At 38.1% G+C, this 27,938-nt stretch overlaps 1 protein-coding gene across 27 annotated transcripts in view; it reads left to right on the top strand.

The window, feature by feature from the left end:
• LPP (LIM domain containing preferred translocation partner in lipoma) overlaps positions 1-27,938 on the top strand; it is a 723,625-nt gene that overhangs the window by 243,871 nt on the left and 451,816 nt on the right. For 16 of the 27 annotated variants that reach the window (XM_015132425.3, XM_077991207.1, XM_077991200.1 and 13 more), the window contains one exon: positions 5,398-5,599. The exons of 3 other annotated variants lie outside the window; for them this stretch is intronic. In XM_015132425.3, the coding sequence (XP_014987911.2) occupies positions 5,407-5,599 (193 nt within the window). In that variant the 5' untranslated portion in view covers positions 5,398-5,406. The remainder of the gene's footprint in view (positions 1-5,397; positions 5,600-27,938) is intronic. 8 more of the 27 variants (XM_077991214.1, XM_077991208.1, XM_077991217.1 and 5 more) reach the window with 1 other exon arrangement.

The raw sequence follows: 27,938 nt of genomic DNA, 5'->3' as shown, positions 1-27,938 counted from the left end.
TCTCAGAGCCTCTCTGGAAATCTTCCCTTTCACTTCTTGCTTTCATGATGATTATGAGCTTCGAGTGAAACCTATCTAGAACGAGGGGAAGTAAGAGCAGTGTGAATCTTGGTCCAGCAACACCAGCTCTCACCACTGCTGATCTTTGGGTTTACATGGGTCTCTCTGAGAAGCCAAGAAGCCCCAGTAATATGTGCTGGTTCATCTGTTCATTAAACTTGTGAAGTTTCATCAAACCCATTTATCAAAATGAAGAGCTATAATTAAGATTTTAGAGAAAGAAAGCACTCTAGGATATTAGAGCCGATTGGGACTTTACAGGTATTCATTTTGCAAATGAGTAAAGGTCACACTAGTATAGCTGAGACTAGAACTGGGGCCACAGGGACTCTATGTCCATACTATTGGATTTATCACTTTCCTTGGATCCATCCTACATGATTTAATTTTTAGTACCTGGAATTTTCACTCTCGTTATCTTCCTATTCAAGGATAAAAGCTCTAGCTTCTTATCTTTATCTTATCTTTATATAAGACCTTTAAAAGGCAGGACTCACGTTATCTTTTAGAACTTTCCCCTAACTATTCTCCCTGAATCCCTCATTTTGGTACCACTGGTCTGATCCCTGTCCTACAGAAATGCCTTGCTTCATACCCAGGCTCACAGTATTATTTCTAATCTTTGCCCTTGTTACTCCAGTTTTCTTTTATTTACTCATCATTCAAAGTCCTGGTTAAGGGCTACCTCTGCCAAGCTTCTGCTAGCTTTTCTGACATCCCCCAAGATTTTTCTGTGCTTTCTGTGTTACTGTCTTTCTCTTTTCACATTTATAAATATTTCTTCCTCAAATAGGCTTTGAGCTCTTTGAGTAAAGAATAGGAATCTGATTCATCTATAGCGCCAGTGCCAGGCAAATAAATTCATTCATTCATTAAATTAACAGACATTTTTATTGAGTACCTATCATGTGTAGGCCCTGGGATTATAAAATGGTAAATATTTCCACTCTCAAGGATTTGAGAGTTTAGTTTGGGAAAAAGGCAAGCAGACGGGCAGGGTACCATGTGATGAATATGTGACAACAGTATGTAGATGCTGTAGAATTGTACTATAAGGATATATAACTTGAACTGTAGGATATAGTGCAAGATTTACCTTCAAGGACTAGTAGAAAGTAATGCTTATGATCTAAATTGATGCATAGTACATTGGAAGTCATTTTTAGACAAGAAGTAGCTTGGTTAAGAGAGAGGAGAGATCAAACCTAGGAAAAAAAGAGTGAATTTCTATCAGAAAAGTACTGCAAAATGACCTCAGAATAAATAGAAAACTACTACTACTATCATAGAAGTTACTGATAATATGATTAATGTCTGTTAAAGGAAGATATATTTAGATGACTTTATGCTGAATTTGTATAACCTTTAAAAAAACCAGATAATTCCAATGAAGTTATTAAATAACCTAGACAGTAGAGGAGGTTGGAGAAAACTCCCCTATCAAAACCTAATCATGATAAGTAAAACAGGCAGAAAAAATGCTATAATATGCTCTTTATTATGATTATATGTACACAAATTATAAATAAAATAGCCTAGTTAATTCATTAATATATCAAAACACAACCGTAACAAAGGATTTATTCTAGGCATACAAAGATGGTTCAATGTCTAGGCTTTATCAACATATTTCATTACATCATCAAATTAAGGGAGAGAAAAAGAGGTTAATGCATCAGTGATTGCTAAAGAGGGCACTGCAGCTGTGACTAGATAGGATTTTATTCCACAAATGCAAAGATAGTTCAATATCTGGAAATCTATCAGCATGCTTCATTACATCACCAAATTAAGGAAAGTAAAAAGAGATGATTGTATCAGTGAATGCTATAGCAATTCTAGAAAGATATGAGTAACTAAGAAAGGGTAATGTTCATTCATTGACCCATTTCTGTGTAAGATAGTTATGTAAGGGCTTCTTGCCTAGGCGTTGTGCCAGTATAGTGAGACTACTTGGAGTTTCCAACTTGTTGGGACATGTAGGCAGGTAAATAAATGGCTTCCTTGTGGACTGTTATAAGTATGCAGAAAGTCGTAAAGAGCCCAGAAAAAGGAATTAAGCTTCTCTTCTTTGGAGGAGTTAGGGAAATGTTCACAGAGTTAGAGACATTTGAGCTGGGACAATATAAAAATATAGGGCTTGGTAGAAAGTGAAGAGAGGTAAACGGCATTGTTGATGTTGAACACAGCATCAGCAAGGGTTCAGAATCATGAAAACTTATTATAAATCCTGGGAATGGTGTCACTGGGTCACTGCTGACATGCAGAAGAATGCTGAGAGAAGATACTAAAAAGGTCATCTGCAAACAAATGATTGGTCAGAAGATGGGCCTCTCAGGAGGAGTAGCTGCAGGTGCTTCTTCATGGAGGGCAGCGTGCGGGTAATTTATGATACTGGGGGAGAACTGAAATGACTGTGGAGCCAATGATTTGCATATTGATGCTTAAATTTTATTTATACTCTCCCAGAAATTGCCTATTTCTTTATATCTGTGCTATATCTGAAAAGCCAAGATGATACAGTCAGTCAGTAACTTGGGATTGCTGTGAAAAATGTGAATCTTTGCTTAAGAAACTACTGCCTCCTATATTAGCCAGTTTTAAACCTTTTATTGTAAAATGACGTTAGATTTATAGAGACCTTTTGAGGACAGTATTAAGCCATTTTAAAAATTATAATTAACATTTATACTACAAATGTGCTTAATGCATTAAAAGTTTCAAACCTTTACTTGATCCCTTTTATTTCACACTTATATTCACTTTAGTCATACTGAAAGCAAACCAGTCACTTTTATCACTTTTATCCCAATTTAGTAGAAGACCAAGCCTCAATTAAAAGCAAAAGCAAAACCAAAATTGGCATTTCTCAGCCGTGTGAGATGGGTTTGGTTTTGGTATTTAGAAAAAAAATCATCTCAAGTTATTCCAAATGTGTAGCTAAATTTAAAAACCATGAGTAAAACAGACATTCATTGGTTGTTTTTCTATATTGGTTTTGTGCTAGGCCTTAATGGTAGTTTATAAATGTGTAAAATATGGTCCTTACCCTTTTAAGGAACTCCCAGTTTAGCAAGTATATGTGTGTCTTTGTGTGTGTATATATATACATGTATGTATGTGTGTGTATATATGAATATGTAAAAGGTACAGGGGATAAAAAAGAAAAGAAAGGCCCTGTAACCAGAGTGAAAAGCCAGTACCATCACTGGCTTCAATAGCATGTGTCTTGATTCCCAGTTTAGAGTCTTTGTCATTGATTCATGTTATCCTTGTCTTTTAAGAAAACTGCACGTCAAGCTGTTCTTCCAAGCAAGATAGTCATAAAATTGCCATTGACTTTCTATAAGAATAGAGGCATCTTTTTTTCTCACTTTGCATAGCACTTTATACTATAAAAAGTACTTTAATATCATCTCATTGGTTGCCATAAAAATTCTGAGAGTTAAGGAAGACAGAGGTTTATATGTTTGTTTGTTTTTTGAGAGAAGGTCTCCCTCTGTTGACCAAGCTGGAGTGCAGTGGTGCAATCACAGCTTACCACAGCCTCAGTTTCCCAGGCTCAAGTGATCCTCCAACCTCAGCCTCTTGAGTAGCTGGAACAGCAGGTGTGCACCATTATATCCCGCTAATTTTTTAATTGTTTGTAGAGACTGAGTCTCATTCTATTGCCCAGGCTATTCTCAACCTCCAGGCCTCAAGTGCCTTGGCCTCCAAAGTTCTGGGATTAGAGGTGTGAGCCATTGTGCTTGGCTGAGTCCTCTGAGAGAGTGAAACTATCTGAGGCTCTAGAGGAGATGCTGTTCAAAGTCATGCCACTTGTTGGTGGTGTGGACTGATGTTAATGTCCAGGCAGCACTCTTTCCCAGCTCTCCCCTCCACCCTGTCTCTCTATTACTGTGCCATGTACTGAGGCCTTTGATTTCTGTGTTCTGATGCTCTTTGTCTTTACAGACATCTGGAGGTAATCATGTAGCCCTCTTAATTAATTCGGTTCAATTAATAAATTAGTAGGTGGCTTTTGGGCTGGGGGCGGGTACAGGGTGCCTTCCGGGCGTCCCTATGCTGGAGAGCTCTTGCAATCAGGCTTGGAGAGCCCTCCTCGGCGGCAGCCTCTGAGTCTCATCCCCAGCAGGCAGGCTGACTGGAGAGGTGTTTGGCTTACCCTAACAGAGGAGACATTTCCTTTCTTCAAACGGTGTGTGCAATCTGATGGGAGCAGCGTCTGGGCTGATCTGATTGTTCCCTCGTAGTTGAAGTGAGCTTTTCGTGAAGGTCCAACATGGTATCAGCTCAGCATACATGTTGATGGGCATTTCTTTGTTGTGCAGGGCTGACCTTTCATTACATGTGTTGAATATTCTATCCTCTGGCCCTAAATTCCAATAATTGTCCCAGACATTGTGACAACCAATATGCCCCTCTTCCCCTTTTCCACGTGCCCCTTGGTGGGGACCAGAGCTGCTCCTGCCGATGGGTCATTTAAAAGTGTCCTGCGAGGTATCTGTTAAACCCTTGTTTCCAAAATAAACTTTCAGTGGTTCCTTAATAACTGAAGAATGAATTTAAACTGAACAGTGGCTGCTAAGCTATCTGTGCTTTGGTTTCAACCCACCTTTTAGTTCTTTTGCTTGCTACTTTCTGTTATTCCCCCTCCAAGCACACTAAACGTAAATGCCGTGTACTTTTCTGCCTATATATTTTGCTAACATTTTTCAGGCTCAACCCTGCTTAGCACTCAAACCCAGTCTGTGTATCACCTCATCAATAAAATCTTGTTAATTCTGCCCCTACCAAGAAGTGAGCCTATGTTTTTCTGCATCTCAGCAACACTTGTTCTTAACCTCACTTAGGTAACTTAGCACTTCATTTAGACATAACCATTTAATTGGAGAGATAATTAATTTAATAGATTATTAATAAAATTCAAGCTCTTTTCCATTCTCCTACCATAAAAACTCCTTCAAGTTAGGAACCATTTCTTATTCACATCTATTTCCCAACAGTGCTAGGCATTAAAATAGTTGACTATTGGAAGGGAGATATTCAAGTTTGAGGGAGTGTTCTCTTCCTGCTCCTCCTCAGTCTCTTTCTCTCTTTCTCCTTTTCCTCTCCTTCCTCCTCTTCCTGTCCTCCCTCCTCTTCCTCCTCCTCTTTCTACTCATGATTCCTCTGCCTCTTCATTTTTCCTTCTTCCATTTTCTTTCATTCTTCGTTCCAGAGAACTTTATCAAGATTCATTTAGTATAGATTAAGATGAAGTAGCAATGAAATGAGGAGTACTGTCTTCATTTTCATGCTTCTATAAAAACAGTGTTCGTTTCTTTTTCATTGCAGATTCCAACAATGTCTCACCCATCTTGGCTGCCACCCAAAAGCACTGGTGAGCCCCTCGGCCATGTGCCTGCACGGATGGAGACCACCCATTCCTTTGGGAACCCCAGCATTTCAGTGTCTACACAGCAGCCACCCAAAAAGTTTGCACCAGTAGTTGCTCCAAAACCTAAGTACAATCCATACAAACAACCTGGAGGTGAGGGTAAGTGCTGGGATTTCAGAGTTGGTTACTTGGAGTAGGAAAATTCAGTGTTGTGTAGGTGATTTGCAGTACAAAGTTGTGTCAGAAAAAGGTAGTTTGTGAATTCACAGCGTGGTTGTCATAGGCTACTAAAAGTAAAGGAGCCCCTGGAAATAGTCTAGACCAACCTCCCCTTTTAGGAAAAAGACTTTTTATGGGTTATATGGCTATGATTACATAGTGAAATGGGGTTAGAGCTCACACTAGAAATCTGGCCTCTTTAGTCACAGCTCAATGCCTTTCTACTGCATTATCTTCCACCTCCAGCTCATTCTCTTGTAGGGTTTTAGCTACCAGACAGTCGTCCCTCCCTCTTGCCGTTGGACAAATGTCCGCAAATGCTGCCAAGCAGTAGTCCAATCAGACACTTATACAAAGTGAACCTAATAAAGTGCATGGAATTGTTTACCTCCTCCGGCTGTTTTTCTTCCCTTAGGCTGCTGAAGGATAAAGTTGTCTAGAGTGTTCTGTGAGATTTGCATTGGTTAAATCTCCCAGACAAATTTGAGTGAAGCCTAGTTTCAGGGGTTTTAATAACAATGCATTTAGTTTATGTCACGTAGAGTTTGAAGGTCTACGTGAGCTCCAGCTCTCGTGTGTATGTGTGTGTATACACTCACACACGAAGCCTCAGGGGCAGTATAAATGGTACCATACTCTGATTGAAAAGGTTCCATATTTTTACCAACGAATGCTAGCAGCTTATTCAAACTCAAGAAACAATAGCTTAAAAAAACAAACAAACAAACAAACAAAAAAACTGAAGAATAGGAGCTGAGAGAGAAGAGGCAGTGAAAGGAGATTTAACTCCCTTTGTTTTCTGTCCCTGTCCCACCATTAAAACAATTATTAATATCTTACCCCTCTCCGTGATGTTTCCAGTTGCTTCTTGAATGACATTAATGTTTGTTTTGTCAATATTGCACACAGGTGTTTCACACTCTGTGATATAGTCCAGTCCTCCTATTTTCTTTCCTGTCCTCTCCTGCGCCCAGGAAACACTTTACTAGTCTATTAGTATTTTGGGTCGGGTCCCAGAGGCCTAGTTCAGATGTCTGGCTTGTGTAAGGTGAACACCTAGGCTGGGTGGTAGAGAGGATCAGGCTTCAGCATGCATGGCTAAGCTGCAGCTGTGGATCGTTGGGTATCCTTTGCCTCAGAAAGTACAAGAACAAGACCTTTAGAAAGCTGCTCTTGAAAAACAGTAAATGAAGCCTTGGGTGCTGTACTAATCTCTATAGCACTCCATGATGTTTTATTGCCTTAGCAGGAGACTGCATCTTTGCAATTTATCAATCACTTAGTGGAACTGGCTTTCTTTGACTCATCCTTCTTTAGTGATTTCAGGGCTTGGGAATGGGATGAATGGGATCTGGAAGAGAATCTCTCTTCATAGGGACAGGAGGAGCCATATGCTGGCCTCCTCATTTATGGTTTTTTTTTTTTTTTTTTTTTGAGATGGAGTTTCACTCTCGTTGTCCAGGCTGGAGTGCAATGGCGTGATCTTGACTCACTGCAACCTCCGACTCCCGGGTTCAAGTGATTCTCAACCTCACCCTCCCGAGTAGCTGGATTATAGGCACGCACCACCGTGCCCGGCTAATTTTGTATTTTCAGTAGAGACGGGGTTTCTCCGTGTTGGTCAGGCTCATCTCGAACTCCTGACCTCAGGTGATCCGCCAGCCTCGGCCTCCCAAAGGGCTGGGATTACATGCGTGAGCCACCGTGCCTGGCCCTCATTTATGTTTTCAGTGTTTCCCTTTGTCATCTGACTAGGGGCATTGCTGTTTTGTCACCTAATTTCTGGGGAAAGCTTCAGTGGACCTCCCTCTAATCTGAACAGAATAGAGACATGTCCAGTTGTAGAGCAAAAGGCAAAGGTGTGAGGAAGTCTTTGTAGATATGAGAGTTCTTACAGGCCTGAGCATTATGGTGAGGGCAGATCCTATATTAAGAGGGCTAATAAATGGCATATATGAGATAGGGAGAAGAGAAGCACATAGTGGCCTCCCTTTAGACTCCTTTATTGTGAATTTGACATGCCCTCCCTGTACTATGTGTGTTCACCCGCTGTCTTATTCTCTAGGAACAGAGAAGTGATTTGTTTGCATGCTCTGCGGCGCACAGTCCTTGGTCCCCTCTCAACATGTCACCCCACATGTTTTTGTTACCTGCTAAAATTCTGTTTGTATCACTTTCTCCAAAATGTCTAGGTGTGGCCTAGATCAGAAGTAATTACTCCTTTCCCCGAGTTTCCACATCTTATTCTTTGACTTATCCAAATTTCTACTACTTTTGTTATTGCTGCCGCTTACATTCTGTCCCATATTGTACATGTAGTACATGCCAGGCTCTTTGCTTTCTCATTATTATTTTATTGCCTTATTATGTAACCCTACAAAATGGTTTTTTTTTTTTAATTTTTCTTATAAAGAAATGGAAGCTTAAAGGAGGTGACATTCTCTATGATTTGTTTGGAGTATGTTTCTGAACTAAGGCTGCTGTCCATATCCAGCACGTGATACTGCTTGTCCTTCTATTCACAGCACGTGTGGCACCAAGCCCCACATTACAGTGATACGTCCCTGCGTCCCTTATAAGAATATATATAAGCTTTGCTTCCTCATTGAAGCAACAAGACATGGTTTCTCACTCGTCCTTATGTTCCTCATAGCTCATATTATGCTACTGTGTTTTTAGTAGGAATGGTTGCATATGGTCAAATGTATGTCTGTGTGTTCTTATGTATGCATATATATTTGGATGGCTGGCGGATGGCTGGCTGGGTGAGTGCACTGCTCAGTAATGCTTCTCCAAAGCAGTTTGGAATATGGTATAACTCAGTCTTTTGTTTTCTGAAATTTTGGTTCTCTCTTGCATTTCTGCCAATTCTCACTCTTTTTCTCTCTCCCCCTCTCTCTAAATATAATAACCTTTACCTTTTCTGAATATGCAAGAGAAGAAATTTTCCTTTAATACATAAGATAAAGACAAATCTTGGGAACAGTTTATGGACATTCAGACTTTTTAAAATAGAAGCTACATTTCTGCATCTGCTGTATGACACGAAGATGTATCCATGTATTTGTTGGAAGTAGATTTGCTTTTCTTTATATTTAATTTAAATGTTATCAGTGCATTCTGTTACTCTGAACATTTTTGTAACTTATGTCTATTGTGTTTAAATGTTTACACATTTTAAAAGTTTATAACCATTCTTTTTCTTTTCTTTTTTTCGTTCAGAATGTTCTATACTCTTAGTGAAATTCCCAAGATAGTAGGTAGCACAGGTTTTATTTCCAGGATGCATTGGTGATAACAGCTTATGCTCTGTATTGCCTCAGCTCATGCTGTTTTTTGCTTTTAGCATGTACTTGTCCCCCAGTTTCCTGCTTCTACAGTCTTTTAATTCCTTGCTTAAAAGTTGACCTTGACGAAGCTCAACCACAAATGCAGAAAGTCAGAACTAATAGAAATCACGCAATCCATCTTGTTCTGATGTGAATGTGAAAACTGCAGTCTAGAAGGTGTAAGTTATTTGTTCAGAGAAGCACAGTCTGCTCCGAGCCGAGTTGGCACTCAAGTCTTTTCCCTCTAACTCTAGAGTTATCCCAAACCTTGTACTGTATTCTAATGGCAAACTGTTCTTTACTACCCCATAACCTCATGCATTGTATACAGTTCTTATGACAATGTGTTTTTAATAGATTTGCTTGTATATGCACCTGTCTTCTCTAGTGGAGTCTGAACTTTGAGACTCATGGGCTGCCTGACTCATGCCTTTTCCCTCAACAGCACCTAACAGGATACCTGACACATACTAGGGACTCAATAGTGTTTGCAGAACTGAGTTAATTGATAAAGCACAGTAATATAAAGCTACTTCTCCAGATACATGTGCTAGGTTCTTAGCAGCTTATGAGACACTGTGGTTCTGCAGCTTCGACCTATGTCTTTGAATTACTTTTCCATCCTATGCCCGTTCTTTGAGCTTATATTTCCCACCTTGGTGTTATATATGTAATCTCTGGGTTTGCTTTCCCGTGTTTTAATTCTGACTGTGAAAGTAGAAAAATACCCACATGTTTTCCATATCAACTTGTCTTTCTGGGGCACCCATATTTGTATATATAGTTATTTTTTATTTTTTATTTTTTAGTTAAATAGCTGTTGGGGAACAGGTGGTTTTTGCTTACACGGAGAAGTTATGTAGTGGTGATTTCTGAGATTTCGGTGTGCCTGTTGCCCGAGCAGTGTACACTGTAGTCTTTTATCCCTCTCATCCTTCCCACCCTTCACCCTGAGTCCCCAAAGTCCATTATATCATTCTTATGCCTTTGCATCCTCATAGCTTAGCTCCCACTTATAAGTGAGAACATACAGTATTTGATTTTCCATTCCTGAGTTACTTGTAGAATAATGGTCTCCAACTCTATCCAAGTTGCTGCAAATGCAATTATTTCATACTGTTTTATGGCTGAGTAGTATCCCATAGTGTATATATACCACATTTTTTTTATCCATTTGTTGGCTGATGGGTATTTAGAAGATTTACAGACAACAATCATATGAAAAAACGCTCAACTCACTGTCCAGGAAATGCAAATTAAAACCACATTGAGATACCACCTTACTCCTGCAAGAATAGCCATAATTAAAAAAATAATAAATGTTGGCATGGATATGCTGAAAAGGGGACACTTTTACACTGTTGGTGGGAATGTAAGCTAGTACAACTGCTATGAAAAACAATATGGAGATTCCCTAAAGGACTAAAGTAGACATACCGTTTGATACAGCAGTCCCACTACTGGGTATCTACCCAAGGGAAAAGAACTCACTACCTGAAAAAGACACCTGCGCATGCATGTTTATAGCAGCACACTTCTTAAAGATTTTATATGATGTTCCCTCACTTTCTATTCTATTTAACTGATGACAACAAGATAACATAATGCAATTTTTCTTCTGGTCTTTAAAATACTAGCCTTTAGTGTTGTTTGTCCTATAATCTGGGTTTTTCACTCTGCTCCAGATTAAAAAATAAAAAGATAAAACAAACAACAACCACCCCACCCCCCAAAAATAAAACAACAACAGCAGTTAAACTCAGTCTTAGACTTTGATGGCAGAACAGAACAGTATAGTTCTTTTTCTGTTTTTGGTAAATAGGAAAGCAAATGAACTTTCCTACTGTACTAATGTACTTTTTAAAAGATGGTTTTGAAATTATCTTACTAATACACTCTGGGGATTACTATTAGGTTGCCTTTAATGGCAAAAACCATGATTACTTTTGCACCAAATTAATCACTCTCTCTCTCTCTCTTTCTCTGTCTCTCTCTCTCTCTCTAATTTGGCTGAATGAAATTTGATAATACTTTTTATCCACCATTAAGATAGATCATCATTTGGAAAGATTTGTAAAGTTCGCAAGTTTGTGAAGCTGAAGTTGTCTTGTGGCCTCGAATTCACTTTCTTTAATTTCTGAAATTCTTTTTAAAAAACGGTTTTATGTTAGATTTTTAAAAAAACAAATTGGCACGACATGCCAGTTCTCACTCTTTTTCTTTCTCCCTCTCTCTCTCTAAATATAATAACCTTTACCTTTTCTGAATATACAAGAGAAGACATTTTCCTTTAATACATAAAGGCAAATATTGGAAACGGTTTGTGACCATTCAGACTTTGGGTCTGCATTAGGTACCAATTCCACGTGATCCTTTTGGTGGAATTGTTTTATATCGGTATACTCTTTTACAGTTTATTTAGCACTTGTGTGTTCATTGTCTTTTCATTTCAGTAGGAAATTCTTACTGTAGCTCTCTGAGGTAGGTAGAACAGATGTTATTGTCATTTTGATGATTTGTAAGTAATAGAAGTGGAAGAGTTTATTAAAGAATCGTGTAGCTAGTAAAAGAGTAGAGGGAGACCCTCACACCCAGGGCCCTTACTAATTTTAAATGCTTCCATTTATTAAAGGGTTGGCCAGACAGTCTGATGTCTCCTTTAACTTCATTATTTTATTATTTCATGATTCTTCTTTGAAATTAATTTCAAAATGGTGACCCTTTTCACAAACCAGCTTTGTGTATATTGGTTCACATAGACTTGTCAAGATAGATCAAGACAGGTGAGGTGAATTGTATTAAATAGGGGTCCTAAGCCTGGATTATTTTTTTTAACAACATTTTTCTGTGCTTTCTGCTACCGTGAGGTTATGAATTTATTATTCCATGGAGGGGAAACAGTTATAGTTGATTGCTAATCTACCCATGAGTTTGGGGCTGAATTGATCCGGAACCCAGGTTTCCTAAATGCACTCGTTCAGCTGCACCACCATGGTTTATGGGAACCAGGCACGTTTGGAGCTTGGTTCCTAGGGACTGATGAGTCCTGGATTTTTGATGCTTGGTGGAGAATTAGCCATCAGTGATGTGAAGCCATGTATCCTGGTTAGGCAGGACGCATTTGTTTTCTTAGCAGATAACTAACGTGTGAGGGGAACTGATGTCCACTTATGGCATTCTATTTAAAGAAATAATTTAGACTGGATTTTCCCCATTATTTTTGCTGTGAATGTATGGTCCTCACGGTGTGCTTTTCTGTCTCTGGAGTCCTATTGTCCTTTTCCCCATGCAAAGAGAATCTTGCTCTAACTTTGGAGATACAAATGGGAAACATCTCTTTTGGAGGTTACAGATGGGAAGCATCTTTTTGTAATCCTGACAGTCCTGTGAATTGCAATTACAGACTGCAGTTGTAACATCTTGGATGTTTGTTATAAGTATGCATGTTATGCCATGAGAATAGCCACAAATTCACAGAAACCTCAGGACCTGTAATGAAGCTCGGGTTTGCCTGGCATGCCCGTTTTCTGGATGAGCATAAGCAGCTTGAGCCTCATCCCTCACTGCACAGTGCAGTGCATGAGTTTTAATTTTCAGGTCCTCAGGGGGACAAAAGAACAAGCTGTGTATTCATTAAAGGATCAAATATTAATTGTATTAATTTGATCTTTACACTGCATCTTTCAGCAGAGAAATTCACTTGTAATTCTTGGAGTGACATCAGATCTTACCAAATATTCGTAGGCCTTATTGACGCTCAAAAGTGCCAAGATGCAGCCCTGGCTTGATGGTCGGCGCAGTTACATTCAAGCTTTGGTTTCACCACTTGGCCTTGGGCGTGATGCTTTTCTATTCCATATCCTCTTTAATTCATAAAATATTAGCTGGTAATACTAGCTGTCTCACAAGATTGTTTTGAAAGCCAAATATGATGATAAATGTGAAAATGTTTTTAAACCGTAAAATACCTGATAACCCCAAGGAGCTACTAGTATATACTTACTTATTCAGCAATCATTTACTTAAAACAGATCTTGTGCCAGATACTCTTCTAGGGGCTGAAGTTATGGCAGTGAGTGAAACAGAGACTAGTTCCTGCACTTTTGGGATGTATTTTCTTGCTCTAATAAAAATAACATTATTAATAATAATTAATAGTGATACAATTGTGAAATAAAATTTATTTAATAAATGCATTTTATAACCTTATATGTAATTACCAATAATTATTCAAAATTATAAAAAATACTTTAATATAGGTTAAGTAACCCTAATCCAAAAATCTGAAATCTTAAATGTGAAAAAATCTGAAACTTTCTGAGTGCCAACACAATGCTCAAAGGAAATGCTCATGGGAACATTGTGAATTTCAGAATTGTGGATTGGGATTGCTCAGCTGGTATGCGTAAATATTCCAAAAATCCAAAACATCTGAAATTTGAAACACTTCATGTCCCAAGTGTTTTGTATACGGAATACTCAGTCTGTACTAACGAATATGTGCTAATATAAATATAATAATAATTTAGCATGTTATCTGTAAGTACTGATGTCATTAACTTCTAGTAACAGTGATAGGGATTATAATGCCTCAACACTATATAAACTATAAAATTCTAGAACCAGGGTGAATCTTAAAAGTTATCTAATGCAACCCCTTTCTTTCCTAGATGAGAATAGTTGAGAATGTATTCACTAATACATTTCAGGGACATACATGTTCTTTGCCCAGGAGTGCTGTAAATAACCAATGAAAAATCTTGAATGCAGGCAACAATTTAATATTCATTTCAGAGACTCAGAAAGGCAGGTGGCTTGTTCAGTATTGCAGATAGTAAGTAGGGAAGCCGAGCCATGATCCTGGGGATTCCTCTCTCATAGATGCATTCTGGGGGACTTGTTTAGAAGTTACAGTGATTGAACTAATATACCCAAACAAAGTGGACTAGATGTTTTAGAACAAGGAGAAGTCTGTGTATTGTTGACAGAAATATCTTTTATTTTGTAACTTGTCAGCTTAATTAACTGCTGAAATGAGTTCCTTAATAAGGTGATGAGTTCCTCCTAATTCTTGTATGGTTCAAAAACAATAATTAATGCTGATTTGTGTGGTGAGATACACATTAATCATCTTTATTTTTAAATTATACAAGCATACAATACTATTGTCACTCCATGTTTTACATCTGAAGAGAATTTAATTGCTTTTTTGATAATAAAAATATACAGAGAGCCACAAAGAGATGTCACCACACATGTATTAGAAAAGCTAAAATAAAAATGTGTCTCATATGCTGCTGAGGATGTGGAGAAATGATCTCTCACAATGCTGGTAGGAATGTGCAAAATTTCGTAGCCACTATGGAAAACTCTTTGGTGATATTTTACAAAAGTAAACATGTACTAACCATATGACTCAGCAGATACACCCTTTGGCATTTAATCTAGAGAATCAAAATGTTATGTTCACAAAAAAAACCTGTACATGGATGTTCAGAGCAACTTTTTTTTTTTTAAATCATAATAACAAAACACTGGAAACAACCCAAATATCCTTTGATGGGCAAATGTTTCAGTGAAGTCTGGTACAGCCATACAATGGAATAATACTATTCAGCAGTAAAAAAGAGTGAAGTGTTATTGATATATGCAATAACCTGGACATGCTTAATGAAAAAACTGTCTCGAAAGATTACATATATTGTATGATTTCATTTTAAGACAAAGCTCTAGAGATGAAGGACATATTCATGATTGCTAGGGGACAGACATGGCTGGGTCAGGTGGGACAAGTACTGGTCATTCATACTAAGAGGATGCAGCAAGAGTCTGTGTGGGTGGAACAGTTCCGTATCTCAATTGGAGTGATGGTTACATGAATCTAAACATGGGATAAAATTACGTAGAACTGTATGCACACACAAATCAATGCAGGTTATAAAATGGTAAAAGCTGAGTAAGGTCTAGTAAACAGTAACAATGTCAGTTTGCTGGGTTTTGTAATGTGTTATACCTTTATGAGAGTTACCATTCAGGGAACCTGGGTAAAGTGTACATGGGACTCTGTACTATTTTGCAACTTTCTGTGAGTCTATATTTCAAAACAGGTTTAATAAAAGTAAAATAAAGAAATGCATATAGTTTTCTTAATGTATTATTCTCTTACTCAAAGTTCTATCTTACATGCCATCTGAATTGCTTGTATGATACTTTGAAAGATCACTGCTATATGTATCCCTGCCAGAATGTATGGTTTAAACTGGTTTTCAAAGCTGGCCAGTCATCAGAAAGACTTGGAGAACATTTTTCAAAAGAAAAATATTAAAGCAGGTCCTAGGTCGCATCACAATTCTACAGAATCTAAATCTCTGGCCATGGGCCTCAGGAATCTGCATTAAAACAAAGCAAAATTAAAACATAAAGCACAACTCCCTGGGAATTGTGATTGATTCTCAACCAAAGTTTGGGAACCTCTCATTTATTTTATTAATTTCAGAGACCAGTGCCTTAGTCTCCTTGGAACCTTCTCCAGGTCCTGAGAGTGTACTCTTTCTCCCATAGTTAATGACCGTAGCTTTTGAAGTGTTAAGCATCTTTATCATGTGAACGTAGTACAGATTCAGAGAGCATCCTTCATGTTGCTATTCTTTTCCCTCAGTGCTTTCATCGTAGACACCAATCTTTTGCATATGTTGTTCCAGGTCATTTTATTTGGGATCCAAAACCAAAAGATTTCAAACAATGACAAAAACGGATTCTTCGAGAATGCCCTAGTCATGGCCAAGCTTCTGCATTACAGAGCTCTTGCTATTGTGTTGCTTTAGGTAGCAATGCCTGAAATCTCACAAAATTTTGGGTCACAGTAGGGCTATGTTAATTATCTAAAAATGGATTCATTATGGGCATTATAAAATAAACCTGACACCTGAGGCTTTGGGCAAATATGCCATATAAAGAAATCATACCCTAAAATAACGATTGACTTAAAGAACTTAAAAAAAATCAGTATGGCATTTTTATCATCCTTTCTTAAAATTACTGCATTCAGAGAGACCTGATGGCTTAGGACAGCACCTGGGGCAGAGGAGTCTAGGTCATTGGGAGGTGGCACCCTGAGCCTTCTAGCAGTTTGCTCTTCCAGCACTCTCCCTTATTATATGTTCTTTACATTGTTCTGTATGTTGCTGTCTTCAAATAGAATAGATAAGTCTACTAGTCAATATAGACATATAATAGGCACCACATGCCCATAAAGGTTGCATTATGTAAATGTAGTGCCATAATATAATATGAAGGATGTCCGCTAGGAGGAACTGGGGAAAGCATCACAGACAAGGACACATCTGATCTGAGTGTTAGAGAATGAGTTAGTTGTTTACCAAGCAGAAAAGGGCGGTGGACAGCATGCCATGCCAAGTAAAGGGAACTGCATGTGCAAAAGCAGAGAATGGCCCCCATCCCGACCCTTTTGATTTTGGCAGTTCTTTGCTGATGTCCTCAGGCAGTGCATCTGGGCTCCTGGGAATAGCTTTGCAATGTGAACAGAGTGACTTCACTATGGGTAGACCCAAATGTTCTAGCATGCTCTGAAACTTACCTCTAGAAATAGCTCCAGGAAGTTAGGTAGCTACAGAGAGGAAGGACCAAGAAATAAGATCTTATACCACAGGCAAGAAGTACTTTCCTGGAGGTACTGGCCAGAACTACTGTTGCTATCTCTCTGCACTTGTTTGTTATATTTTAGAATGAAATGTGCCTTTGCATACAGATGCTAAGGCAAGAAAGAAAAAGCAAAAGGCAGTTCTCTTTAAATTTCCTGAAACAATTTCAGGCAGCTTTTTTTTTTTTTTTTTTTTTTTTTTTTTTTTACCTAGTCAAACACACACCATTAAGAATGGAGGTGTAAGCTAACTTAATCATTTTTTGTTCTGTTTTTCTCTCTTACTTATTCACACGTTGGGGTAATCCTGAGAAAACAGGAAGCAATGAAAGAAGGATTTTATTGTGAAATGTTCATTACAACTTGCAATTTTAAATATGTGTTAGTATGAGTGTGCATGAATGTGAATAAATTTTAGAGCACTTTCTCACGTATTATCTAGTTTAATCATCAGAATATCCTGCAATGTTATTATAGTTCCTACATTATTATGGTTCCTAAAGACAAATGAAAATTCTGTGATTCAGAGACCCATGGTTAGGCTAATATATATAGAAGTCTCACATTTGACCAAATTTTAGTATCTTCCCTTAAGTATTGGTAAGGTACAATAAACAGTATTTGGTAATAATGAATTATTACAATTACTAAAACAACTTATCTGGCAGAACAGTATCTTAACTATTGAACAGTATTATTGTGGATTTATTTGCCTTCATTGCATCTGAAGTCTACTTTGCTTTACTGCTTACCTTATCTTTCTAGCTACTCTGTAAAAAAGTTATTATCATCCTCAATCTGCAGAGTATAATGTATGTAAAGTGAAATAGCTGGCATATTGCAAAGGTGGAAATTGGACCCTTATCTCCTAAATCCAAGTCTGTAGGTGTTCCTCAGCCGTACATGTATCTCATGTTAATGCATTATTACTTTTATTAAATGAAATAATTTTTCTCAAGGAGTCATTATTTGACAAGACCTTTGGAATAACCATTTGGAATTTTCCTTAGTTCAGTTGAATTATGTCATCTTGCTTAAACTTTTCAGATATCACTGGTAGTTTTACTGACATTACAATGGAATTAAAATGACATTTTATTTTATTTCTTACCATTCTGTAAAAATGGCATTTTAATTTGTCATTATTTTTGTTATTCATCTGTTTATGTATGTTATAATGACTTGGGTTTTCTTAAGTGCATCCTCTGTAAAAATTACCTCCTGGGAAAGAAATCTCCAAGTTCTATGAGGTGTACCCAGAAATATCACCACTTGAGGTGACAGTAAGTGTCATGCATGCCACCCAATGTGATCCCTGGTAGACAGATTTCACTGTTTTATATCTTGACATCTGCATTGAATTCAGTTCTTTTATTGGCGCCTATTCACTTCCATCTTGTGCCATTGTTATTAACGGGGCTCAGTAGTGGACAGGAAAAAGTATAAACACATCGTAGCCCTTAAACAGTTTACATTTTCATTAGAAATTTGACATTTGAAAATGACCAGTTAACTAACAATATAAAGCTTTACTGTAAAGCTTCTATTTGTGAAGTGACTCTGTGGCTAACTCTATCAGAAGAAAGAGTTTGCCTGGAGCCAAGGTAGTATTGGAAGGTTACAGAGAAGAAAGACTCAGGGAGGTGATTAAGCATATAGACTCTGGCATCAGATAGATCTGGGTTCCAGTTTTGATTTCACCTCTTAATTTTCTGGGAACTTGGCCTCACCAGGATAAGTAGCAACCTAAGTTCTTTCAATTTTAAAATAGGGATATTTATCTACTAGGTGTGGTGGCTCACACCTGTAACCCCAGCACTTTGGGAGGCCAAGGGTGGATCACCTGAGATCAGGAGTTCAAGACCAGCCTGACCAACATGGTGAAACCCTGTCTCTACTAAAAATACAAAAATTAGCTGGGCATGGTGGCACGCACCTGTAAATCCCAGTTACTTGGTAGGCTGAGGCAGGAGAATCACTTGAATACAGGAGGTGGAGGTTGCAGTGAGCCACTACATTCCAGCCTAGGTGACAGAGTAAGACTCCGTCTCAAATAAATGAATAAATAAAAATAATAAATAAATAAATAAAATAGAGATATTTGTATCTTAAAAAGTTGTTTTCAAAGTTAAATGAAGTCGTGAATTGACATATATTTGGCACAAAATAATGACAAAATCAGTGGAAGATGTGATCATTATTGTTGCTACTATTATTGAAATGAAAATATGAACATTAGCTCTGAGGGTCATATCCATAGTATTTTTTTTAAAAATTCAGATTTTAAATTATAAAATCCCATATAGCTCATGCTGACCATTTAAAAAATGATCTTAGTTGTATCCTTGTTTTTTTTGTATTTGCTGATTGAGATTTTAGAATTGGCTTGGCATATGTTTGTCTTCGCTAGAATTAAGATTCCACCTTTGTTAGAAGTAGAATTACTTTACTTGAACTTTGTCAATGTGGCAAAAAATGATTCATATTTATATTATCTCTTTGAGAAGTAGTGTTTTTACTATTGAACTATAAGTACAGTTAAAAAGTAGATGAACATTTCAGAAAGAAACTATTGATTTTTATTAATTAGAGAAATTAAGTTTCCAAAATGTCAGTTGCTACAGAGAGATTTTAGGGATTATTAACTACACAATCTCAGAAAAATTAATTTAATTAGGGATTTTATTTTGGGTTCCATTCATTTTCGAGATTCGTATTTTGGATTAAGCCAATCTCCTGAAATTGTATTTAAACTTAGTCTGTGTGTATGTCTTTTTTCAGGGAAAGGGTTCATAACACCATCAGATCCTCAAAGAGATTCTTAACTTACCCATTTTAAGAAAGGTAACATCTCTGACTAGGGGTCACCAGTCTCTCAAGCCAGTTATATTGTTGCTGCCTAAATAAACAAAACAGGTTTTTATTTCTACTCTTACCAAATTAGTAGGCTGTGTTTGTAGCAAAAACTGAGTATGTGGTGGTGGTGGGGTTGTAGTAACTACAGTAGAGAGTGTAACATGTATACAATTAGATCATGATATATGGTTTCTAACATTTTATATGTGTATGTATTTAATCTATTCACACAACAAATATTTGCACATGTTGCCTGAGCTGTGCATATGCAAGGCAGGGCATAGAGATGGCTAGGGCGTGGGTTCTCTCTGCTGAATGAGATGGTACCCCCTCATCCCCCATTTTACTGTTGAAGAGAGGGAAGGTTGGTGGTGAGGTGACTTGCCCCAGACCAAACAGGTAAAAAGTAGTCCAGAGTAGATTGAGGCATAACTTGTTTGAACCAAATTGTGTTCTTTAGACTGCAACATGCTTTCTGTTCCTTAGCATGTAACTATTACCCATGTATTTTTATTTATTTTTCTTTTATGTGAATTTAAAATGTCATATTTGTTCTGCTTCCATTATTGCAGTCCTGAATGATGATTCATCAGTGCAGTGGCCTATTTTAGTGAACCACAATAGCTTGGGTAGAAAGAAAAAAGATCCAACATACACAGGAATGGAAAGCAGCCATCTTTTTATAGCTAAAATTGCAAACATCTGGCAATTACTCTATTCTACCTCCCTTCAAAAAAGAAGAATCATCCCTTCAACTGGAGCCTGCCACTGTGTTTAATCAAGGCAGAAAGCAAGCCTGAAGCAGCAATAGTTTTGGTTCAAGGAGGCCATTGCCTAACCTAGTTGGCCAGAGTGTCTTCAGAAAATATACCATTTGGTGTCCCCCAGAAGCTACTGGGTTATGTAATGATGATAAGGGTAATATAGCAATTAATAACTGCAGAAATCCCCTTTTGTTTTTCTGCTGTTTCATTTGTGGTGGCTCTTACGGCAGCTTTTATATTGTGAAAGTTAATTATTTTGGTCAATTTTGCCTCTCTCCACCCGCTTAAGCTTCTTGTATTCCTTAACAAAAGATTCAACTCCATCGATACAACCAATAATTGCCAACTTGATTTTATTATAAACATGTCCAGTGAAATGCTGAAGGAACAAATAACATTTATTTTTAAAGCCTGGCAGTGATCTTACAGTCAAAAAGTGGTCCACCAAGGTTATGGCTCCTAAGTACCCCACCCTTATTTCTTATTGTGCTAATTGTTTGTGAAACTAGTTCTTCCCTCACCGGCCAAAGTCAACACTGTTGGCAGGGGAAGTGAGAACAGCTGGTGGTTCACAGTATATGCTGAGAATCAGAACTTCTGCATTTTTCTCATGGGGTTAGTGCCAGCTTTTGCTCTGGCCCTGACCAATGCATGTACCTTTCTCTTCCCCATTTACCTTTCTCTTCCTCTAGGTCTCTGAAGAGTAGAGGTGGATATTTCCCTTCCCAGGTTGTGCCAACGTTATTACCACTGTTCCCTTTTATTGTGGAATATTTTGGTCAGTAATCATCAGTAATTGCTAAGTAACAGAAAATCAAGGTTCAATAGCACGGTTTTCAAAAACAACCTCAAATACTATAAATAGTCTGTTTTCTAGTGTTAGCAGATTATGGTACTTGGAAATCATAAGCATTCAGCAGGGCCTTTGAGCTTATTTTAAATGCCTGCCTTTTGCTTTTATGTCTTTGCTAGAACTGTGTTCAATACCCAAAGACACAGCTTTTTCTTTGATAATTTTTCTAGGCTGTCTTTCCTGCCAGTCTTCCCAAAATCCCAGTGAATTTTGCAAACACTAAACTAAATGCAGTTTTGGGAGAGATGAGATTGTGACCAGGGAGTTTTCTGGTTTTTACAAAAAGAATAAGAAAAAGAACAGGAACTCCTAACAACCTAAAATGCATGCCTTATGCAATATGGTTATCCCATGCAGAGCTACATAGTATAACAATCTCTGGAATCTCAAATGAATATGCTCCCTTTTCTCTGTCTTCATCCAGTTGGATAGTTCTGGTCTTCCTCCCTCATGTGTACATCTTTGAACTTGAACTACTGTATTATAGCCAGTGTTCTAACCTATATGCTTTTCTCTTTGGTGGCCCTGCTAATATAGAAAAGGTTAGGCTAATGTTCGTACCATATTTTTCTTTTTGGTGTCGTCTTGTGTGTGTGTGTGTGTGTGTGTGTGTGTGCATGTGTGTGTGTGTTTAATTATACTTTAGCTTCTGGGATACATGTGCAGAACGTACAGGTTTGTTACAGAGGTATACACATGCCATGGTGGTTTGCTGCACCCATCAACCCATCATCTACTTGAGATATTTCTCCTAATGCTATCCCTCCCTAAGCCCCCACCCCCCTGACAGGCCCTGGTGTGTGATGTTCCCCTCGCTGTGTCCATGTGTTCTCATTGTTCAGCTCCCACTTATGAGTGAGAACATGTGGTGTTTGGTTTTCTGTTCCTATGTTAGTTTGCTGAGAATGATGGTTTCCAACTTCATCCATGTCCTGGCAAAGGACATGAACTCATCCTTTTTTATGGCTGCATAGTATTCCATGGTGTATATGGGCCACACTTTCTTTATCCAGTCTATCATTGTTGGGCATTTGGGTTGGTTCCAAGTCTTTGCTATTGTGAATAGTGCCGCAATAAACATACATGTGCATGTATCTTTATAGTAGAATGATTTATAATCCTTTGGGTATATACCTAGTAATGGGATTGTTGGATCTAATGGTATTTCTTGTTCTAGATCCTTAAGGAATTGCCACACTGTCATCCACAATGGTTGAACTAATTTACACTCCCACCAACAGTGTAAAAGTGTTCCTATTTCTCTACATCCTCTCCAGCATCTGTTGTTTCCTGATTTTTTAATGATCACCGTTCTAGCTGGCATGAGATGGTATCTCATTGTGGTTTTGATTTGCATTGTTCTAATGACCAGTGAGATGAGGATTTTTTCATATGTTAGTTGGCCACATAAATCTCTTGTTTTGAGAAGTGTCTGTTTATATCCTTCACCCACTTTTCGATGGAGTTGTTTTTTTATTGTAAATTTGTTTAAGTTTTTTGTAGGATCTAGATATTAGCCCTTTGTCAGATGGATGGATTGCAAAACTTTTTTCCCATTCTGTAGGTTGCCTGTTCACTCTGATTATTTCTTTTGCTGTGCAGAAGCTCTTTAGTTTAATTAAATCCCGTTTGTCAATTTTAGCTTTTGTTGCCATTGCTTTTGGTGTTTTAGTCATAAAGTCTTTGTCCATTCCTATGTCTTGAATGATATTGCTTAGGTTTTCTTCTAGGGTTTTATAGTTTTGGGTCTGACATTTAAGTTTTTAATTCATCTTGAGTTAATTTTTGTATAAGGTGTAAGGAAGGGGTCCAGTTTCAGTTTTCTGCATATGGCTAGCCAGTTTTCCAAACAGCGTTTATTAAATAGAGAATCTCTCCCCATTGCTTGTTCTTGTCAGGTTTGTCAAAGATCAGATGGTTGTAGATGTGTGGTGTTATTTCTGAGGCCTGTGTTCTGTTACATTGGTTTATATATCTGTCTTGGTACTAGTACCATGCTATTTTGGTTACTGTAGCTTTATAGTTTAGTTTGAAGTCAGGTAGCGTGATGCCTCCAGCTTTGTTCTTTTTGCTTAGGATTGTTGTGGCTATATGGGCTCCTTTTTGGTTCCATATGAAATTTAAAGTAGTTTTTTCTACTTCTGTGAAGAATGACAATGCTAGCTTGATGGGGATAGCATTGAATCTGTAAATTACTTTGGACAGTATGGCCATTTTCATGATATTGATTCTTATCCGTGAGCATGGAATGTTTTTCCATTTGGTTGTGTCCTCTCTTATTTCTTTGAGCAGTGGTTTGTAATTCTCCATGAAAGAGTCATTCATAGGTCTTGTAAGTTGTATTCCTAGGTATTTTATTTTCTTTGTAGCAATTGTGAATGGGAGTTCACTCATGATTTGGCACTCTTTCTATTATTGGTTTTAGGAATGCTTGTGATTTTTGTACATTGATTTTGTATCCTGAGACTTTGCTGAAGTTGCTTATCAGCTTAAGGAGATTTTGGGTTGAGATGATGGGGTTTTCTAAATATACAATCTTGTCATCTGCAAACAGAGACAATTTGACTTCCCCTCTTCCTGTTTGAATACTCTTTATTTCTTTCTGTTGCCTGATTGCCCTGACTAGAACTTCCAATACTATGTTGAATAGGAGTGGTGAGAGAGGGCATTCTTGTCTTGTGCTGGTTTTCAAAGGGAAAACTTCAAGCTTTTGCCCATTCAGTATGATATTGGCTGTGGGTTTGTCAAAAATAGCTCTTATTATTTTGAGACATGTTCCATTAATACCTAGTTTATTGAGAGTTTTTAGCATGAGATTGTGTTGAATTTTGTCGAAGGCCTTTTCTGCATCTATTGAGATAATAGTGTGGTTTTTGTCATTGGTTCTGTTTATGCGATCTCTTATGTTTATTGATTTGTGTATGTTGAATCAGCCTTGCATCCCAGGGATGAAGCTGACTTTTTCATAGCAGATAAGCTTTTTGATGTGCTACAGGATTCGGTTTTCCAGTATTTTATTGAGGTTTTTCACATTGATGTTCATCAGGGATATTGGCCTGAAATTTTCTTTTTTTGTTGTGTCTCTGCCAGGTTTTGGTAGCAGGATGATGCTGGCCTCATAAAATGAGTTAAGGAGGAGTCCCTCTTTTTCTAGTGTTTGGAATAATTTCAGAAGGAATGGTAGCAAGCTCCTCTTTGTACCTCTGGTAGAATTCGGCTGTGAATCTGTCTGGTCCTGGACTTTTTTTGGTCAGTAGGCTATTAATTACTGCCTCAATTTCAGAACTTGTTATTGGTCTATTCAGGGATTTGAATTCTTCCTGGTTTAGTCTTGGGAGAGTGTATTTGTTGCAGAATTTATCCATTTCTTCTATATTTTCTAGTTTATTTGTGTAGAGGTGTTTATGGTATTATCTATTGGTAGTTTATATTTCTGTGGGATCATTGGTGATATCCCCTTTATCATTTTTTATTGTGTCTATTTGATTCTTCTCTCTTTTTTTCTTTGTTAGCCTGGCTGGTGGTCTATCTATTTTGTTAATCTTTTCAAAACACCAGCTTCTGGATTCATTGATTTTTTTGAAGGTTTTAGTTATTTCTTGTCTTCTGCTAGCTTTTGAATTTGTTTGCTCTTACTTCTCTAGTTCTTTTAATTGCAAAGTTAAGGTGTTGATTTGAGATCTTTCCCGCTTTCCCTGGTGGGTATTTACTGCTATAAATTCTCCTCTAAACACTGCTTTAGCTGTGTCCCAGAGATTCTGGCATGTTGTGTCTTTATTCTCATTGGTTTCAAAGAACTTATTTATTTCTGCCTTCATTTTGTTATTTATCCAGTATTCATTCAGGAGCAGGTTGTTCAGTTTCCATGCAGTTGTGTGGTGTTGAGTGAGTTTCTGAATCCTAAGTTCTAGTTTGATTGCACTGTGGCCTGAGATACTGTTTGTTATTTTGCATTTGCTGAGGAGTGTTTTACTTCCAATTATGTGGTCAATTTTAAAATAAATGTGATGTGGTTCTTAGAAGAATGTACATTCTGTTGATTTGCGGTGGAGAGTTCTGTAGATGTCTATTAGGTCTGCTTGGTGTAGAGCTGAGTTGAAGTCCTCGATATCCTTGTTAACCTTCTGTCTCGTTGATCTGTCTAATATCAGTGGGGTGCTAAAGTCTCCCACTATTATTGTGTGGTAGTCTGAATCTCTTTGTAGGTCTCTAAGAACTTGCTTTATGAATCTTGGTGCTCCTGTATTGGGTGCATATATATTTAGGGTAGTTAGCCCTATTTTTGGATTGCTCCGTTTACCATTATATAATGGCCTTCTTTGTCTTTTTTGATCTTTGTTGGTTTAATGTCTGTTTTATCAGAGACTAGGATTGCAACCCCTGCTTTTTTTTTGCTTTCCATTTGCTTGGTAAATATTCCTCCATGCATTTATTTTGAGCCTGTATGTGTCCTTGCATCTGAGATGGGTCTCCTGAATACAGCACACCGATGGGTCTTGACCCTTTATCCAGTTTGCCAGTCTGTGTCTTTTAATTGGGTCCTTTAGCTTGTTTACATTTAAGGTTAACATTGTTATGTGTGAATTTGTTCCTGTCTATGATGCTAGCTGGTTATTTTGCCTGTTAGTTGATGCAGTTTCTTCATGGTGTTGATGGTCTTTACAATTTGGTATGTTTTTGCAGTGGCTGGTACTGTACTGGTTTTTCCTTTCCATATTTAGTGCTTCCTTCAGGAGCTCCTGTAAGGCAGGCCTCATGGTGAGAAAAACCTCTCAGCATTTGCTTGTCTGTAAAGGATGTTATTTCTCCTTTGCTTATGAAGCTTAGTTTGGCTGGATATGAAATTCTGGGTTGAAAATTCTTTTCTTTAAGAATGTTGAATATTGGCCCCCTTCTGGCTTATAGGGTTTCTGCAGAGAGATCCGCTGTTAGTCTGATGGGGTTCCCTTTGTGGTACCCGACCTTTCTCTCTGGCTGCCCTTAACATTTTTTCCTTCATTTCAACCTTGGTGGGATAACCCGATTTTTCTCTCTGGCTGCCCTTAACATTTTTTCCTTTATTTCAACCTTAGTGAATCTGACAATTATCTTGTGGCTGCTCTTCTTGAGGAGTATCTTTTTGGTGTTCTCTGTATTTCCTGAATTTGAATGTTGGCCTGTCTTCCTAGGTTGGGGAAGTTCTCCTTTCTTTCAGAGATTCCCTGCCCAGAGAGGAAGACTCTATAGAGGCAGTCTGTCTACAGTGACTTTGTGGTACTGAGGTAGGCTTTGCCCTATTCTAACTTCCTGGGGGCTTTGTTTACATTGTGATGGGAAAACTGGCTACTCAAGCCTCAGTAATGGGGGATACGCCTTCCCCCACCAAGCTGGAGCATCCCAGGTCAACTTCAGACTGCTGTGCTGGCAGCGAGAATCTCAAGCGAGTGGATCTTAGCTTGCTGGGCTCCATGGGGGTGGGGTCCACTGAGCTAGAACTCTTGGCTCCCTGACTTTAGTCTCCTTTTCAGGGGAGTGAATGGTTCTGTCAAGCTGGCATTCCAGGAGCCACAGGGGTATGAAAAAAACAAACTCCTGCAGCTAGCTCGGTGTCTGCCCACATGGCCACCCAGTTTGGTGCTTGAAACCCAGGGCCCTGGTGGTGTAGGCACCTGAGGGAATCTCCTGGTCTGCGGGTTGCAAAGACCGTGGGAAAAGGGTAGTATCTGGGCCGGAATGCACGGTTCCTCATGGCAGGTCCCTCATGGCTTCTCTTGGCTAGAAGAGGGAATTCCCTGACCCCTTGTGCTTCCAGGGTGAGGTGATGCTCTACCCTGCTTAGGCTTGCCCTCCGGGGGCTGTACCCACTGTCTAACCAGTCCCAGTGAGATGAGCCAAGCACTTCAGTTGGAAATGCAGAAATCACCCACCTTCTGAGTTGATCTGTCTGGGAGCTGCAGACTGGAGCTGTTCCTATTTGGCCATCTTCAACCTAAGTCCCATATTTTGCTTTTACTTTGGGACTTGGAATCTACAAATGTTCTAGAATACAGACAGTATTGTATTGCAGGGGGCTTTACATGTCTATAGTGGTTCTCTGTCTTTTTAACACGAGTAATAACCACCTGGGGAACTTCAAAAAGTTTCCAAGCTTGGGTCTCACCCTCAGATATTGTAATGTAATTGCTCTGGGATGGGCACTATCTTTTTTTTTTTTTTTTTTTTTTTTTTTTTTCACGATCCATTTCTAGAACTACTAAGATAGGCCAATCTCTTACTGATGCTTGAGTTCATATAATCACTGTCAAGGTGTTTTTTAGGCTTATATTGAATATTTCTAGTGCAGGAAACTAAAAGAACACTTTCTGTCTTAAGGCAGTTCTGATTTTTTTAGAGATCAGATTTATTTTTATTTAAATTCTGCCTTCATAACATGTGAGATTGTCTTTTAGTCTTATAAATTTATAATTTCTAGCCATGGAGTTTAGTTAGTACTTAAAATTGTAACTCCCTGCCCTTCAAAAAAACAAAAACAAAATAAGAACAACCTGATCACATCTTTATAATTGTGACTCAGTCCTCATCAGATAGGGCCTTTCTCTTCTTCACTTTCGAGTTATAAATCCTGGGGAAAGGAACAATGAGGAACAAGCAGACAAACAAATAGAATAAGTACTTTCTATAGTGAGGCAGCACTAGAGTTACCTTGTTAACTAAATGGAGAGCTGGAACTCTAAGCTTTTCATCATTATATTGACAGTGTGTAACATATAGTTAAGTCACAGAAGAAACATTCAATTATTACCGAATAAGTAATAATTATGAGGTTTATTAAGAGGGC

Source organism: Macaca mulatta, chromosome 2, assembly GCF_049350105.2.
Source record: "Macaca mulatta isolate MMU2019108-1 chromosome 2, T2T-MMU8v2.0, whole genome shotgun sequence".
NCBI lineage: Eukaryota > Metazoa > Chordata > Mammalia > Primates > Cercopithecidae > Macaca > Macaca mulatta.
The sequence above is the reverse complement of the archived record's forward strand: the minus strand, read 5'-3'. Positions and strand labels throughout refer to the sequence as shown.